General features: G+C 40.5%; 1 protein-coding gene across 1 annotated transcript in view; it reads right to left on the reverse strand.

Annotated features, from left to right (window-relative positions):
- TOP6BL (TOP6B like initiator of meiotic double strand breaks) overlaps positions 1-17,522 on the reverse strand; it is a 46,853-nt gene that overhangs the window by 2,627 nt on the left and 26,704 nt on the right. The window contains exons 9-11 of the mRNA XM_059386940.1: positions 17,079-17,189; positions 15,187-15,285; positions 2,006-2,078 (exon numbers count right to left, since the gene is read on the reverse strand). Coding sequence (XP_059242923.1) covers positions 2,006-2,078; positions 15,187-15,285; positions 17,079-17,189 — 283 coding nt within the window. The remainder of the gene's footprint in view (positions 1-2,005; positions 2,079-15,186; positions 15,286-17,078; positions 17,190-17,522) is intronic.

Here is a 17,522-nt window from a genome sequence, read left to right on the forward strand (position 1 = left end):
AGATGGGTCCCCGTTCTGATCTAGTTTGGGCACTAAGTGTGAAGTAGGAGGCTAAGTCAGGAGGCAGAGGCTGGGTAGGTATTTTAAAGAATCAAATAGCCAGCGACGAGAAGGCCAGAAGACAACATAAAGGACTGCTAGCTGAAGGCTACCCAGTGAATAGATCGTGGATGTATGGTGGCGTCAACCAACTTTCACTGATCTTCTTTAGCAGAACTGCCCGTGTGGGACACAGGACTGATGGTGACTAGACTGCAGCTGTGTAAAGCAGAGCAGCTCACCCAGTCTTCCAGGCTCCACCAGATTTATAAATACCTAGATTTTAAGGCTTATATTGCACAGTGGAGAAAGCATAGCCTGACATTCAGATTATCCACCCCCAGAGCAACCTCTGAGTCTGGACTGTCTCTTGGGAAACGGGACCGGCGCTGCCCCTGCTGGAGGAGACCAGGCTCCCAGTGGCCACTGTGGGAAAGTCTGGTATCCCCCTGGATCCACAGAAAGTGCTGGATAAAATGTTAATTTTTCCTTCTAAAAAAGAGTTCCTTTTTTACTACTCTTCACTGCATATGTACTGAGTTGTATCCATTCTTTTAAGTCTCCAAATCTGAATTTATATGAATAGATAAGTTGCTTTACACAAGCCTTCACTGCAGCGTTCTTTTCAGTAGCAACAGCCCCCACCGCATTTAAAACAAGGTTCAACTGACAGACTCAGGAGCACCTCTTAGGCCTAAGTCTGGACAACACGCAGCATGTTGTAGTTGTGACCCTGGAAAGAGGAATTTTACCAACAAAGTATAGGTACTACAGTCAGTCCCCAAATTCCCTCAAGCCGAGGTGCTGTTATGACAGTGCATCCCTGCTGGGATTGGCTCTCAGAGACAGACTGGACCCAGGCTACCTGGGTTTAAATTCTGGCTCTCCCATTTACTACCCTGTGTGACCATCTTACTGACATATCTGTAAAATGAGAATAGTAACACTATCTCATAGGATTGTTTTGAGAATGAAGAGCATTTATGCATTTTAAAAGCTTTTAAGAGTCGCAGTGCCTGGGTGGCTCAGCCAATAGAGCATCTGACTCTTGATCTGGGCTCAGGTCATGATCTCAGGGTTGTGAGATCGAGCTGCATCGGGCTCTGCACTCAGCATGGAGTCTGCTTGAGATTCTCTTCCTCTGTCCCTCTCCCCCCCTGTCCCCATGCCTGCTGCCCCTTCTCCCCCGCAAAATAAATCTTTAAAAAAAAAAATTAAAAACTCAGGGGGTGCCTGGGTGGCTCAGTGGGTTAAAGCCTCTGCCTTCGGCTCAGGTCATGATCTCAGGGTCGTGGGATCAAGCCTGCATTGGGCTCTCTGCTCAGTGGGGGGCCTGTTTCCTCCTCTCTCTGCCTGCCTCTCTGCCTACTTGTGATCTCTGTCAAATAAATAAAATCTTAAAAAAAAAAATTAAAACCTCAGACTAGTGTCTGGCACCTGCACTATCAGATGCCAGTGGCTGTGGTGATTTTCAGCCGTACACACATCCCTCTGTCACTGCTGGATCTGAAGGCTGTGTGAGTGTTGGAGGAAGAGGGGGGAAGACCAGTACAATCATGTCACATACAACTACCCCCATAGGATACATCAGCGCTGAGGTGGTATTCCACACGCCCAAGTGATCTCCAGAGCCCCAAACAGAGAAGTAACCAAACCAGGGAGAGCTTATCAGCACTAATGACAGAGAAAAGACACAAGGAATGAACTGGATTCAGGGCCCCAGCCCTCCATGTGCAACTATCTTTAACTGCACAAACTTCATGAGGAGTTTCTAGTTCTGTCATTCCAGCTTCGGGGAGGGAATCCCCCCCCCCCGCCGCTGCCCCAGAACCCCGCTCGTGGCCGGTGGGAGTCAGCCAAATCCCAGGGTTTTGCTGTGGTGGAAGATGCAGTTTGAAAGCTTCAAGTGAACATTTTTTACTCCTGAGCTTTGGTCCTGGGCTCACCTGAAAAGCTGAGACCGTACCTGCAAGGAGCTCCAGGCTGTTCTCCTGTGCGTCCTCTGTGTTCTCCTCCGCATTTTCCTCTGGGAGCAGCTGCTTTAAAAATCAGAAGTACTAAGTGAGTTTTACAGGAACTTGAAAAAGCTCCAATGAGGTGAGTCGGCCTGGTGGCTTTGACCACCTCCCAGGGCTGTCTTCCCTCACCTGGAACTCCCTCTTCCTTCTGCCTGGCTCCTGTGAGTCCCCCTCCCCAGCTCCAATGAAGGCTTCCTTCTAGAGTCTGAGCCTTTGCAGCTCATTCCAGGCACCCTGGGCATTCCCTTCCTTCTCTGAATTCCAGACACGCACTCACCGTCTGTCCCACTCCTTGGGCTCTGAAGATGCACTGCCTGCCCTTGTTTTATCATTTTTGTGTGTGTGTTTTCCACATTATTTTAAGATTTTGTTTATTTATTTAGGTATGTAGAGAGTGCACACAAGTGGGGGAGGTGTAGAGTGAGAGAGCGAGCCCGAAACAGGGTTCAGTCTCACGACCCTGAGATCATGACCTGAGCCAGAATCAAGAGTCAAACGCTTAACTAACTGAGCCACCCGGTGCCCCATTTCCACACTTTAAATTCCTTGAACGGTAAGGCTCATTGTGCCTGTGTCCCTTTACAGCCAGCACAGTGTACCTTGCACAGGTAAGTGCTCAACATGCAACTGACTGGGGTCAAACCTGGAAAGCCACAGGGCACATTCTGTGGTCCTCTGTAGCCTTTCAGAGCCCTGCCACACTTGGTTCGATTTGGACAGAGAAAAGTTCTAAGATCAGCCCAACTCTCCTAGCTTCTTGTCTTTCAAGAATACAAGTACATAAAAAGAGACTTCCTGTCTTTAAAAATTAAAAACTTTGGGCTTCAAAGGGTGCTATGAAGTGAAAACTCAACTCACAAGATGGAAGAAAATATTCACAATTCACATCTGATAAGGGTGTTGTATCCAGAATAAAGAACTCTTATAATTCAACAATAAAATAACAGCCCAATTAAAAATGGGTTTGGGGCACTTGGGTGGCTCAGTTGGTTAAGCATATGCCTTCGGCTCAGTTCATGGTCCCAGGGTCCTGGAAGCAAACCCCACCTTGCATGAGGCTCTGTGCTCAAGGGAGAGCCTCTCCCTCTGCCTGCCACTCTTGTCTACTTGTGTGCTTTCTCTCTCTCCTGGTGTCAAATAAGTAAATATTTTTTAAAAAATTTTATTTATTTGACAGAGATTACAAGTAGGCAGAGAGGGAGTCAGAGAGAGGAGGAAGCAGGCTCCCCACTGAGCAGAGAGCCCCATGCGGGGATCAATCCCAGGACCCTGGGATCATGACCTGAACCGAAGGCAGAGGCTTTAACCCACTGAGCCACCCAGGTGCCCCAAATAAGTAAATATTTTTTTTAAAAAATGAGTTTGATAGGGATGCCTGGGTGGCTCAGTCGGTTGAGTGACTGCCTTCGGCTCAGGTCATGATCCCAGAGTCCTGGGATCGAGTCCCACATCAGGCTCCTTGCTCCGTGGGGAGCTTGCTTCTCCCTTTGCCTGCCACTCTGCCTGCCTGTGCTCTATCTCCCTGACAAATAAATAAATAAAATCTTTTTAAAAAATGAGTTTGATAGATTTGGAGACCCTTCTCAAAAAAGGGGTACAAATGGCCAACAAACCCATGAAAAGATCCTCAACATCATTATTCATTAGAGAAATGCAAATCAAAACCACTATGAGATACTTTACACCCAGCAGGATGGTAGTAATAACAACAGTAGTAACAGGCAGCACCAGGAGGATGTGGAAAAGCTGGACCCGTTACACACTGCTGGTGGGAAAGTAAAATGGCCAGTTTGGAAAATAGTATGAAAGTTCATCAAAAAGTTAAACATAGTGGGGCGCCTGGCTGGCTCAGTCGGAAAAGCATGTGACTCTTAATCTCAGGGTTGTGAGTTTGAGCCCCACGTTGGGTGCAGAGATTACTTAAAATCTTAAAAAAAAAAAAAAATCTTTAAAAAAGAAAAAAAGTTAAACATAGGGTTATCTACAACCCAGCAATTCTACTACGAGATATATAACCAAGAGTATTGCAAACATATGTCCACCTGTAAATGTTCCAGGGTTATACATAATCACCCAAAGTGCAAATAACACAAATACTCATCAACTGATGGACAGAAAATGTGGTATATCCATACAAAAGGATATTATTCAACCATAAAAAGGAAACACTATCACATGTTAAAACATGGATGAATCTTAAAAACATTATGCTTAGTGAAAGAAGCCAGACACAAAAGGCTACTTATTATGTGATCCATTTACATGAAATATCCAGAGTAGGCACATCAATGGAGACAGACGGTAGACTAATGGTTGCCAGAGGTTGGGAGGAGGGGAAATTGGGACTGACTACAAATAGGTACAGGGTTTCTTTTTGGCATGATGGGGATATTGTAGAATTTAGTGGTGACTGTTGCACAACACAGTGAATATATTTTTTAAAATGGTAGATTTTATGGTATGTGAATTGTAACTCAATAAAAAAAAATACTCATCATGTATTATTTACTAAAACTTCTAAGTACTTTCCAAGGAACACAGAAGGGTAAAGATGGCTCCGATGGTGTGAAAAAAGAAACAGCACTAAAACAATTTCCATTTTTAAGAAATTCTTTGAGAGAAAGTTTATTCTTTTATTTCATTGTTGTCTGGAAAATCTCATGTAATAGACAAAACCTTTCTCCTATCCTAAAACAAGTATCACCAAGGAAATACCCACTCTCAATATATAGCCTTCAGCCTTAGAGGAATCTTGCACACTCTTCATTCATCGTCAGTTCCCCCAAATGAGACAGCCGGATCTCTGGGATATACCTCCTTGGATTTAACACCAAGACATTTGATTCTGGTCTTACCCCACCGCCCTCCTGGAAGACAATAACTATCCTAACAACTACTTCCCTGTTACTGTTCTTATTTTTTAGGGACTTATGTTCTCAGCTGCTACACACATCTGTGATACTAGCCCTGGAGAACTACCTTGTTCCTTCATGGCCCACTGTCGTATGTTCCAACACCCAGCTTATAAATCTCCACTCTGGCATGGGCTTCTCTTAAATATATTCTATAAAACTCTAAACACATATTCTCTCATTTCTTCTACTTCTCTGTAAACTATGTAATAGTCAGATTGTCTTAGTCTATATTATTGAAGAGCTCAGCTTTTCTACTTTATCTGTTTAAAAGTGGAAACTGAGGGACTGGTCCAGAGGTAAAAGAATTTGACCTATCATCATTGATCTTGCAGTTTTTAGCTAAAGCCACTGGGTGCCACTCTTGTGCCACTAACAAGTTATTTATCACTAAAAGGACATCACCAGAAGGAAAACCGTAATGATCTTGAGTGCAGAAGCAGAGGATCTGCTCACGAGTGCCTCTGATCACTCATCTTCCCTGGGCTATATGGTGTGGAACATTCCAGTACCAGTCCTATACGGTAACAACGTTACTAGGCTTTGAAACTAGGAGACCTCAGTGCAAAGCCTAGCCTTGACATTTGCTATGTCATCCCAAGCAAATTAGGAAAGTTCTCTAACCAGTTTCTTCATCTATAAAATGGGAAAACTACAACCTATTTTGTAGGATCTTTTTGATATTAAAGTGGAAATCTTGACACAGATTAAGAATTCAATGAATATTACTTCCTTCCAAGACCTAGTACTGGGTAAGATCTTGACTTCACTAGCCATCTGCCAAATTAATTGGGCTATGAATGGCCCTGAGGCTATGAACCATCACTATGGTAACAGAATGGGGGTAAAAGAGGTCAGATAATTTCCTTTTGAGATCTCACTGGGATATCAGAGAGGCCCAAGCAAAAGGTCTTCACAGGATGAAACACTTCTAGATCCTACCCATATATCTTTGGTCCTATGATAATGGCACATGCTTATCCCTAGAAATCTGAAGGAGTGGATGGCTGTAGTGAATGGAACAGTGGCTCCTAAAAAAGTATGTCCAAGTCTTGACCCCCAGAACCTGTAAATATGACCTTATTTGGAAAAAAGGTCTTTTTAAAAGTAATTAACGATCTCAAGATCATGATGGATTAAGAGTAGGCCAAAAATCCAATGACAGGTCTTATAAAAGAGGCAGAGGGAAATTTGAGAGACACAGGAAAAAGGCCCTGTGTTGAAGATGGAGGCAGAGACTGGAGTATTGTAGATACAAGGCAAGGAGCACTGAGAGCCAACAGAAGCTGGTAGGGGAATGGAAGGATTCCAAGGGAGCATGGTTTCCTAAAACCTTGATTTGAGACGACTTCTTCTTCTTCTTCTTCTTCTTTTTTTTAAATAGGCTCCATGCTGGACTTGAGATCAAGACCTGAGGTGAAATCAAAAGACTCCAAAGCCTAACCAACTAAGCCACCCATGTGCACCTATTTCAGACTTCTGGACTCCAGAACCGTGAGATAATAAATTTTGGTGTTTTTAAACCATTAAGTTTGTGGAAATTAGTTTGTTCAACTTTGTGGGCATCAACTTTCCAAGTTGGAGTGAAATCAGCGAGAGTACTTGCAGTGAACTAGCTGAAGGGAATGGCAGATGCATTCCGAGGAACAGGCTTCCTAGAAGGTACAGAAAAGTTGTGGTAAAAGGAGCATTCATAGGGATTTCACTCCCATCCTCTAGCCTTTCTAACTACAAAGCAGTTGATGAGATGCTGTGATCCTTGGCTGTGATCCTAGGCACCTAAACACCCCCATCCAAATCAGGCAAACTAAAGTAGAAGAGAGAGAGAAGTAGTAGAAGTGCAAAAGGGCCTATTTTTTTGTCAGAAACAGTATCTGTAATTTTGTATAGCAACTTTATTGGAATATAACTTACACAGTTATGGTAAGCTGCATTTTATTAAATGTACAATTAGGTAAGTTTGGGCATACATACATATTTGGGCATATATACATACTTTTTGATCATCCCAATCAAGGTAATGAATACATCCATTATCCTCAAAAGTATCCTCTGACCTTCATAATCATTCCCTTGAACTCTTATATCTCCTATCTTTAAGCAACCACTAATCTGTAGGTAAAGATTAGTTAGCATTCTAAAAAAAAAATTTTATTTTTAGATTTGTTTATGACAGAGAGGGATAGCAAGAGAGGGAACACAAACACAGGGGAGCCGGAGAGGGAGAAGCAGTCTCCCCACTGAGCAGAGAGCCTGATATGGGGCTCGATCCCAGGACACTGGGATCATGACCTGAGCCAAAGCCAGACAGTGACTGAGCCACCCAGGCGCACTGAAGAATTTTATATAAATGCAATCCAATAGTATGTACTCTTGTATTTCAGGGATGCCCCCCCACCCCAGCTGCTATTACAGCTAATCCGGAACTAGATGGTATTATGCTGAGCAAAATAAGTCAATCAGAGAAAGACAGTTATCATATGATCTCTCTGATATGAGGAATTTGAGAGATAGGGCAAGGGGTTGTGTTGGGTAGGAAAGGAAAAGATGAAACAAAATGGGATCGGGAGGGAGACAAACCATAAGAGACTCTTAATCTTACGAAATAAACTGGAGGTTGCTGGGGGGTGGGGAGTTAGGGATAGGGTGGCTGGGTTATGGACATTGGGGAGGTTATGTGCTATGGTGAGTGCTGTGAAATGTATAAGCCTGATGATACACAGACCTGTACCCCTGGGGCAAATAATAGGTTATATGTTAATTTTTTAAAAGATATGAAAAAAAAAAAAAAGAAATTTGTATCTTCTTTTATCCTGATTAGTCTGGTTAAATGTTTGTCAATTTTATTAATATTCTCAATAAACCTCCTTGAAATCCTCATTGATTTTTCCCTACTGTTTTTCTGTTTTCTATTTTACTGACTTCCACTCTGACTTTATTATTTAATTTCTTCTGTTTGTGTGTAATTTGCTCTTCTTGTTCTAGTTTAAGTTGGAAGCTAAGACCATTGATTTGGGAACTTTTCCTTTTCTAACATAGACATTTTTCTCTCTAAGTATTGCTTTAGAGAGAGCTCACAGATTTTGATAATTTGCATTTCCATTTAAATTATTTTTTACTTTCTCTTTTGCTTTTGTGTTTGGTGCATGGGTTATTTATAAGTGTGTCATTTAATTTCCAGATATTTGAAATTTTCTAGATATCATTCTGTCACTGATTTTACTTAAATCCAACTGTGGTCAAAAACATACTTTATATGACTTGAATTCTTTTAAGTTTATTGAGATGTATTTAATGGCTCAGAATATGGTTTACCTTGTTAAATGTCCCTTTTGTACTTGAGAAAAATATTCTGCTGTGGTTGGGCAGGACTTTTTATGAATATAAGTTAGGTGAAGTTAATTCATAGTATTACTTAGGACTTCCACAGACTTACTGATTTTCTGTCTACTTTATCAATTATTAATAGAAGTATGTTGAAATTTCCAAATATAATTGTGAATTTGTGGGGCACCTGGGTGGCTCAGTGGTTTAAGCCTCTGCCTTCAGCTCAGGTCATGATCTCAGGGTCCTGGATTGAGCCCCGCATCAGGCTCTCTGCTCTGCAGGGAGTCTGCTTCCCCCTCTCTCTGCCTGCCTCTCAGCCTACTTGTGGTCTCTCTCTCTCTCTCTCTCTGTCAAATAAATAAATAAAATCTTTTTTAAAAATTGTGAATTTGTCTATTTCTTCTTACAATAATTCTATTCTTCATTTATTTTAAAGTTCTCTCAAAAGATTCATGAGGAGTGCCTGGGTAGCTCAGTGGGTTAAAGCCTCTGCCTTGGGCCCAGGTCATGATCTCAGGGTCTTGGGATCAAGCCCCACATCGGGCTCTCTGCTGAGCGGGGAGCCTGCTTCTCCCTCTTTCTCCACCTGCCTCTCTACTTGTGATCTCTCTCTCTGTCAAATAAGTATCTTTTTTTTTTTTTTAAGATTTTTATTTATTTATTTATTTGATAGAGAGAGATCACAAATAGACAGAGAGGCAGGCAGAGAGAGAGGAAGGGAAGCAAGCTCCCTGCTGGGCAGAGAGCCCGACGTGGGACTCAATCCCAGGACCCTGAGATCATGACCTGAGCCGAAGGCAGCAGCTTAACCCACTGAGCCACCCAGGCGCCCCTCAAATAAGTATCTTTAAAAAAGAGTTTCATGAACATTTGGGGCCATTATCTTCATTACACTGTACACACTGTATTGTATTCATCATTATGAAATGGCCCTCTTTATCCCTAGTAATATTGTTTGCTCTGAAATCTGCTTTATAGCCTTTTCAATTTTTTTTTTAAAGATTTTATATATTTATATGACAGACAGAGATCACAAGTCGGCAGAAAAGCAGGCAGAGAGAGAGAGAGAGAGAAAAGAAGAAGCAGGCTCCCCACTGAGCAGAGAGCCCGAAGCGGGGCTCGATCCCAGGACCCTGAGATCATGACCTGAGCTAAAGGCAGAGGCTTTAACCCACTGAGCCACCCAGATGCCCCTCAATGCTTTTTTTTTTTTTTTGCAGATTTTTTTTTTTACATTTTATTTATTCATTTGACAGACAGAGATCACAAGTAGGCTGAGAGGCAGGCAGAGAGAGAGGAAGGGAAGCAGGCTTCCTGCTGAGCAGAGAGCCCAATGCGGGGCTCAATCCCAGGACCCTGGGATCATGACCTGAGCTGAAGGCAGAGGCTTTAACCACTGAGCCACCCAGGCGCCCCTACTTCTGTATTTTAAAGTGGGATTCTTATAGGCAGCATATTGTTCTCTTTATTTAATCTAACAGTCTCGATCTTTTAATGTAATTAGTTGTAAAGACCACATTTAATATGATAATTGATATGGCTGAGTTTAAATATATCTTCTTGCTAACTGCTTTCTATTTGTCTCATCTGTACTTTGTTCTCTCTTCTTCTTCCTCTTTCTCTGCCCTCTTTTTGATTATTTTTTAAAAAGGGACTTTACTTTTTAGAGCAGTTTTAAGTTTATAGCAAAACTGAGGAAAAGGTACAGAGATTTCTCATATGCCTCTGCCCCATATCTGTATAGCCTTTTCCATTATAAACATCCCCCATCAGACTGGTACATTTGTTACAAATGATAAACCTACATTGACACATCATTGTCATTCAAAGTCCATAGTTTACATGAGGGTTTACCCCTAGTGTTGTATATTCCATGGCTCTGGACTAATGTATGACTTGTACTCACCATTACAGAATCATACAGAGTAGTTTCACTGCCCTAAAAGTCCTCTGTGTTTTGTATATTAATTCCTCCTTTTCCTTTAACCCTTGGAAATCACTGATCTTTTTACTGTCTCCATAGTTTTGCCTTTTCCAGAATGTTCTGCTTTTTCATACTGACTTATTTAATAATATACCTTTAGGGGGTGCCTGGGTGGCTCAGTTGGTTAAGCAACTGCCTTCGGCTCAGGTCCTGATCCTGGAGTTCTGGAAGGGAGTCTTGCATCAGGCTCCCTGTTCGGTAAGGAGTCTGCTTCTCCCTCTGACCCTCCCCCTTCTCATCTTCTCTCTAAAATAAATGAATAAAATCTTTTAAAAATATATATACCTTTAGGCTTCCTCCATGTGTTTTCATGGCTTTATGGCTCATTTCTTCTTAGTGTAAAATAATATTCCATTGTCTGGATATGCCAGTTTATTTAACCATTCACCTGCTGAAGGACATCTTGATTGCCGCCAAGCTGCTGTAAACATCCGTGTGCAGGTTTCTGTGTGAACCTAAGTTTTAACTCATTTGGATAAATACCAAGAAGCATGATTTTTGGATCACATGGTCAAGAGTGTATTTAGTTTTTTAAGAAATTACCAAATTGCCTTCCAAAGTAGTTGTATCATCTTGTATTCTCACCAGCAATGAATGAGAGTTCCTACTGTTCCACATCCTTGCCGGCATTTGGTGTCGTGTTCTGGATTTTGGCTACCATAATAGGTATGTAGGGGTATCTCATTGTTTTAATTTGCATTTCCCTGATGACATAAGATGTGGGGCATCTTTTCATGTGCTTATTTGCCATCTCAAGTCTTCTTTGGTGAGGTGTCTGATAAGGTCTTTGGCCTGTTTTTTTTTTTATTTTTTTGTGAGGTTTTTTTTTTTGTTTTTTTTTTAAAGATTTTATTTATTTATTTGTCATAGAGAGAGAAGCGAGAGCAAGCACAGGCAGACAGAGTGGCAGGCAGAGGCAGAGGGAGAAAGAGAAGCAGGCTCCCTGCCAAGCAAGGAGCCCGATGTGGGACCTGATCCCAGGACGCCGGGATCATGACCTGAGCCGAAGGCAGCAGCTTAACCAACTGAGCCACCCAGGCGTCCCTTTTTTGTGAGTTTTAAAAGTTCTTTGTATATTTTGGATAATAGTCTCTTAATCATATGTGTCTCTTCCAATTATTTTCTCCCAGTCTGTGGCTTATCTTTTCATTCTCCGGAAGGCTGAATATGTTTTATGACTCCGTTTTATCTCCTTTCTTGGTTTAATAGCTGCAACTCCTTCTTGTATTATTCTGATGGTTCCTTTCATCTTAACTTACCAGTCTACCTTCAAGTAATATTAGCCACTCCGCATACAGTATAAGTCTTTGCAACAGTATATTTCCATTTTTCTCCTCTTGGTTTTTGTGCTGTTATCATACACTTTACTTCACCATAGGTTATAAACCTTACAATACATTATTGCTATTTTTTAAAAAAGATTTCTTTTTAATTTATTTGACAGAGAGAGATCACAAGTAGGCAGAGAGGCAGGCAGAGAGAAGGGGGGAAGCAGGCTCCCTGCTGAGCAGAGAGCCCAATGTGGGGCTGGATCCTAGGACCCTTGGATCATGATCTGAGCCATAGGCAGAGGCTTAACTCACTGAGCCACCCGGGCGCTTCCATTATTGTTATTTTTGCTTTAAAAAGTTAATTATGTTTTAAAGAGATTAAGGTAATGAGAAAAAAAAGTCTTTATATTTATCCTCGTAGTCACCATTTTCCGTACTCTTCATTCCTTCGTGTAGATTCAGGTTTCTAGCTGGTATCACCGTTCTCCTACTTGAAGTACTTCCTTTACATTTCTCATCTGCTGATAATGAATTCTTTCAACTCTTGTATGTCAGAAAAGGTCCTTACTTCTTCTTCTTTTTTTCTTAAATATTTAATTTTCATTAGGTAAATAATCCTAGGTTCAAGGTTTTTTTCTCCAGTACTGTAAAGATGTTGCTCCATTTTCTTCTAGCTTACACTGTTTCTGATGAGAAATTTTCTGTAATCCTTATCTTTTGTTTCCTTGTCAATAAGCTTTCCTCACCCATTTGTTTATAAGATTTTTTTCACCACTGGTTTTAACCTATTTAATTATGTTTGTGTAGTTTTGTTTTGTGGGCTTGGTGTTTCTTTTATTTATTTGACAGACAGAGATCACAAGTAAGCAGAGAAGCAGGCAGAGAGAGAGGAGGAAGCAGGCTCCCTGCTGAGCAGAGAGCCCCATGTGGGGCTCAATCTCAGGACCCTGGGATCATGACCTGAGCCGAAGGCAGAAGCTTTAACCCACTGAGCCACACAGGCACCTCAAGGGCTTGGTGTTAATTAAGATTCTTAGATCTACTAGATTTATAGATTCTATCAATTTGGAAAGTTTTCAGCCATTGTTCCCTCAAATACATTTTCTGCCCCATTTCTTCTTCAGATTCCCCAATTACACATATATTTAGGCTACGTGAAGCTGTCCCATAACTCACGATATTCTATGTTTTATTATTATTATTTGTAAAGAAATCTTACCCTTTTAATTAATTAATCTTTTTTAGGGAGAACACGCACATGTGTGAACAGGGGGCGTTAGTGGAGTGGAAAAGAATGGGAGGGAAGAGGGAATCTTTTTTTTTTAACAGATTAAGTTATTTTATTTATTTATTTATTTATATTATGTTCAATTAGCCAGCAGAGAGTCCATCATTAGTTGGAGAGGGAGAGAACCTTAACCAGACTCCAGGCTGAGCATGGACCCCAGTGCAGGGCTCAATCTCATGATCTTGACATCACAACCTGAATCAAGATCAAGAATCAGATGCTTAATTGACTGAGCCACCCAACTGCCCCTTTGATATTATTATTATTATTTTAAAACGCTGTGTTTCATTTCAGATAGTTTCTATTGCTGTGTGTTTCTCCTTAAGTGTCCAATGTGCCATTCATACTATTCAGTATAATTTCTACCTTGGAGACATCATAGTTTTCATCTTTACAGTTCATTTTGGGCCTTTTTTATACTTTCCATGTCTCTACTTGATATGTTCAGTCTTTCCTCTAGCTTCTTCCTGAACATACGGAATACGGTTATAATAATAACTCTTTTAATGTCTTTGTCTACTAATTCTAACTTCTGTGTCAGTTCTGGATCAGCTTTGATTCAATGATTGATTGACCAATTAAGAGTTTTCTCTTAGGGGCGCCTGGGTGGCTCAGTGGGTTGGGCCACTGCCTTCGGCTCAGGTCATGATCCCAGGGTCCTGGGATCGAGTCCCGTGTCGGGCTCTCTGCTCATCGGGGAGTCTGCTTCCTCCTCTCTCTCTCTGCCTGCCTCTCTGCCTACTTGTGGTCTCTTTTTGTCAAATAAATAAATAAATTCTTAAAAAAAAAAAAAAGAGTTTTCTCTTCATTATGGGTTGTATATTCCTGCTTCTCACCATACCTATTAATTCTGATTAGAGGCAAGGCACTGTGACTATTACCATAGTGGGTGCTGGGTATTTCTAATAATCCTATAAATATTCTTGACCTTTGTTCTGTGATGCTGTTGAATTACTTGGAAACAACTTGATTCCTCGTCTTGCTTCTGCTTTTAAGCTTTGTTAGGCAGGACCAGAGGAGTGTTTATTAGGCAGAGGTTTAATTTTCCTCCATTCCAAAGGCAAGTATCTTCTTAGTATTCTATATCATGCTCCATAAATTATAAAGCTTTCCTCTCTGGTTGATGGAAATAGGCCCTATTCCCGGCCCCTTTAAGCTCTGCATATTATTCCCTCTAATCCTTCTGGGTGGTTCTTTACCTGAATAGTTTCTTCACAAGACTGAGCTGATTCATACTCATCTGAATAATAGAGAAGGAACCCTGCAGATCCTCAGAATTCTCTCTGTAAGGAGTTTTCTTTTCTGATAGTTCACCCTGAAAACTTTATCTGTTTTGGCATACGGGAATTCCTAGCTTCATCTATTCAACTTCATCTATACAACATCTAAACCACTAGGCTTTGCCTGGATATCTTCTCCCTGTTCAATGGCTTCTGTACTTTCTCTAGGCAGTATGTTAGGGTAATCATAGGGCTCACTTCATTTGTTTTCCACATCTCAGGAAAGACTATCCTATTCATTGCTGCTCAATGTCTTGAGAACCATTGTTTTATATGTTGTGTCTGGATTTTTTTTAAATTTCAGTCAAGAGAGTAAATCTAGTTCCTGACACTCTGTCTTGGCCAGAAGCCACTGTATAATAGTATCACCCTTACTCTCTTTTATTTACTCATATTATACTTTAGTTCCACAAAGGCCAGTCCTACTGATTGGAACCAAGAGAGCCAGAAGAGTGGGCTTTAGATGGAACACTGTTTCAGTTATACCTGCAATCTGGAGATATACAGAATCTCCCAGCTATGAATCTTTTCACTCATTAGAGGAGTCTGTCATAAAACCAGATGAAGCTGTTTGAGCTCCTTGAGGGCAGAGACCCCAACTAATGCAATTCTCTATCTCCAGCACCCAGAAAGGTAAATAAAGTATGGCTTTGATTAGACAAAACTAAACAAAAATACTCCACTCTGTCATCACCACTGTAATGGTAGCTATGTGCTCAGCACTTTACATACATTATTTTATTCAAACCTCACAACAGTTATTTCAGGTTATGCATCATTCCTATTTTATTGATAAAGAAACTAAGGCTTAGAAAGGTTAAACAGCTTCCATAATACTACACAACTAGTTAGTGGCTGAAATAGAATTTGAGCAACATCTAGCTATGCTCTTGACCTTTGTGTAATACTGTATTTTATAAAGTTTTCCTAAACCAAGGGCTTCCCTACTGAAAGACTAACCTCAGACTGTGCAATCTAAAATACCTGCCCCTAACCACCCGTATTCAGGGTTCCCACACATCAGTATGGAAGATCTCCACCAAGTACAATTAGTATTTTATACTTACCTGCTTTGTCTCACATGAGCAGTAGGGAAGAGATCGGTGCCGGGTGATGTCATGAAATGATTTGTGCAGTTTGGTCCCAAATTCTTGAGTGTCAACTGCCTAAAATGGGCCAGAGATGAAATGTGCTGAATTCCAGTACTGGCAACCAAAGGGAATGCACCCACAGGATATGGGAAGAGGATGAGACAAATAGGAAGGCAAACCACTGATATCCCTCATGTTATGTTTGGAGTTTCCTTAATTCCTATGGATACATAGAATTAGAGAGGCGGCCTGGGATACATGCCACGAGACAAGTAGTTGTGGCTCCTATGGCTTCCAGTGTCTGTTACCTAACCAAGATCTTTCAAACAAGGCCTTTGCTCTCCTATCTCTATAGGAAATACATATCCCAGAGATTTCTCTGTTCATAAAGGGGTTATATAAACTGCTTTCTTCTAAAACAAGTGCCAGGAGAGCAGAGGCTTCACCATATTCAACTAAGACTGATACAAGAACTTTTCCTCAAATAAGTCTTTTAGTAAATAAAAGAAGATAATAGCATCCATAAGGAATGGGTAATAGCTTCTAAGTTTTAGTATAGAATTGCAGGATATTCAGTTGAAGGGGACAAGAGTAATGCCCTAATACAACAAACGAATTTTATAGATGAGAAAACTAAAATCCAAAAAGGTGAAGTAACCCACCTAAGATTTCATGACTTGTTGTACAAAAGTTAGGCCTGACCTAAGGATTTACAACATGGCATTCTTCTCATTACCCTGTGCTATCCACATGATCCAGAAAGCTGAAGCTGTAGGAGGCACTAGATTATAAAGGTGTTATGCTCTTAGACCTAGTAACTCCACTTATAGAACTTTATTCTAGGAAATAATTCAGAAGAAGCAAGATATCACACAGAGGTATTAACTGAAATATTATTTATACTTGCAGAAAGAATATAAGCAATGTAAATGCCTATTATTAAGGGAATGGGTTATTAAATTAGATTAAACCAATGTAGTGAAATTGGCTAACTGATACAAATTTTAGAACAGTTGAAACGGGGAAGTGTCAAGTTGTATATGAATGTAGAATTCTTCAGTTACAACTATACAATATAACTTGTACGAAATAATATCCAAAAATTTTAATTATAGTGATAAATATTATTAGCTATTATTTTAAATTTTGAATGTATTATACTATTTTTTCAAGAAAAAAGGTACAAAAAAATAAAGCAACAGACATCGAATGAGTGGATCACGCACTGCTAATACCAACTGGTCAGCACACATTCCTAAAAGGAAGGAAAGAAACTAACATTTATTCAGAACCTACTGTGTGCTACATGCATGTTCAAACTTCACCCTCGCCATCGCAATAACCCTCTGAGGCACTATTATTTTTTCCACTTTATATATGAAACTCAGACTAATTAAGCACCAGCCTAAGTCCACATAGCCAGTAAGTAAATGAGCCAAGAATTGAACTCAGGCCTCAGTCTTCATTGTTATACTATTCTATACTGCCAATCATATGTAATACTTAAGGCTACTCAGTTATTTCCAGTGTTTTCTGTCACCATGAGGTACCAAAACATTCTTCAATAAGGAACTGGGAATCACTGTCTAATCTTGGTTCTAACTGTAACCAGCTATGTGACCTAAGGCAAGTAGAAATTTTAGTTAACTTATTTTCTCATTTATAAAGTAGTACATACATACTATCCATTCAGTAAATATTTCTTAAAACACCACAGGCCTGACACTATGTATGTAAAGTCAGAATTTTTGATCACAGTAGGATAAAATAAAATAATGTTTCTAAAAGCTCTGTACATAATGCTGTGTTGGGCAGTAGAATATCATTAGAACCCTGGCACTATTAAGCAGCCCCAAGCTCCCACTAACTTGAAGGGCCTGGAGACAGATCTTTCTGAAGCTGTTGCTGGTGCTTCCAGTCACAATACTCATGATGGAATTCACAGCCACTGAGAGTGAGGCCTGAAATTTCTGAAGATCCTAAGGAACATATTAAGAAGAGATGGTAGTTTATAATAATCCCAAGCTACTGGTTCAGAGAATCCCAAAGGAATAAAAGATTTCAGTAAGAGCAGGATTTCAACAACTCTTCCCCCACCCCCATCAACAATACTTACTGAGATCATGCCATAGAAAGGACACTTACGGACTGAAACAATGTTCTCTCCCCTTTTGCAGAGATCACTTACTGACACAGAAATATTCAGAAAAGATAAGCCATAAGACACTAGGCAATAAAACAGATGTGCCTGCTATTTAAAAAAAAAAAAAAAAAAAAGCTTTAAACTTTGCCCTCTTAGTGTAGTGGTTTTT

This window comes from Mustela nigripes, chromosome 1 (assembly GCF_022355385.1).
Source record: "Mustela nigripes isolate SB6536 chromosome 1, MUSNIG.SB6536, whole genome shotgun sequence".
NCBI lineage: Eukaryota > Metazoa > Chordata > Mammalia > Carnivora > Mustelidae > Mustela > Mustela nigripes.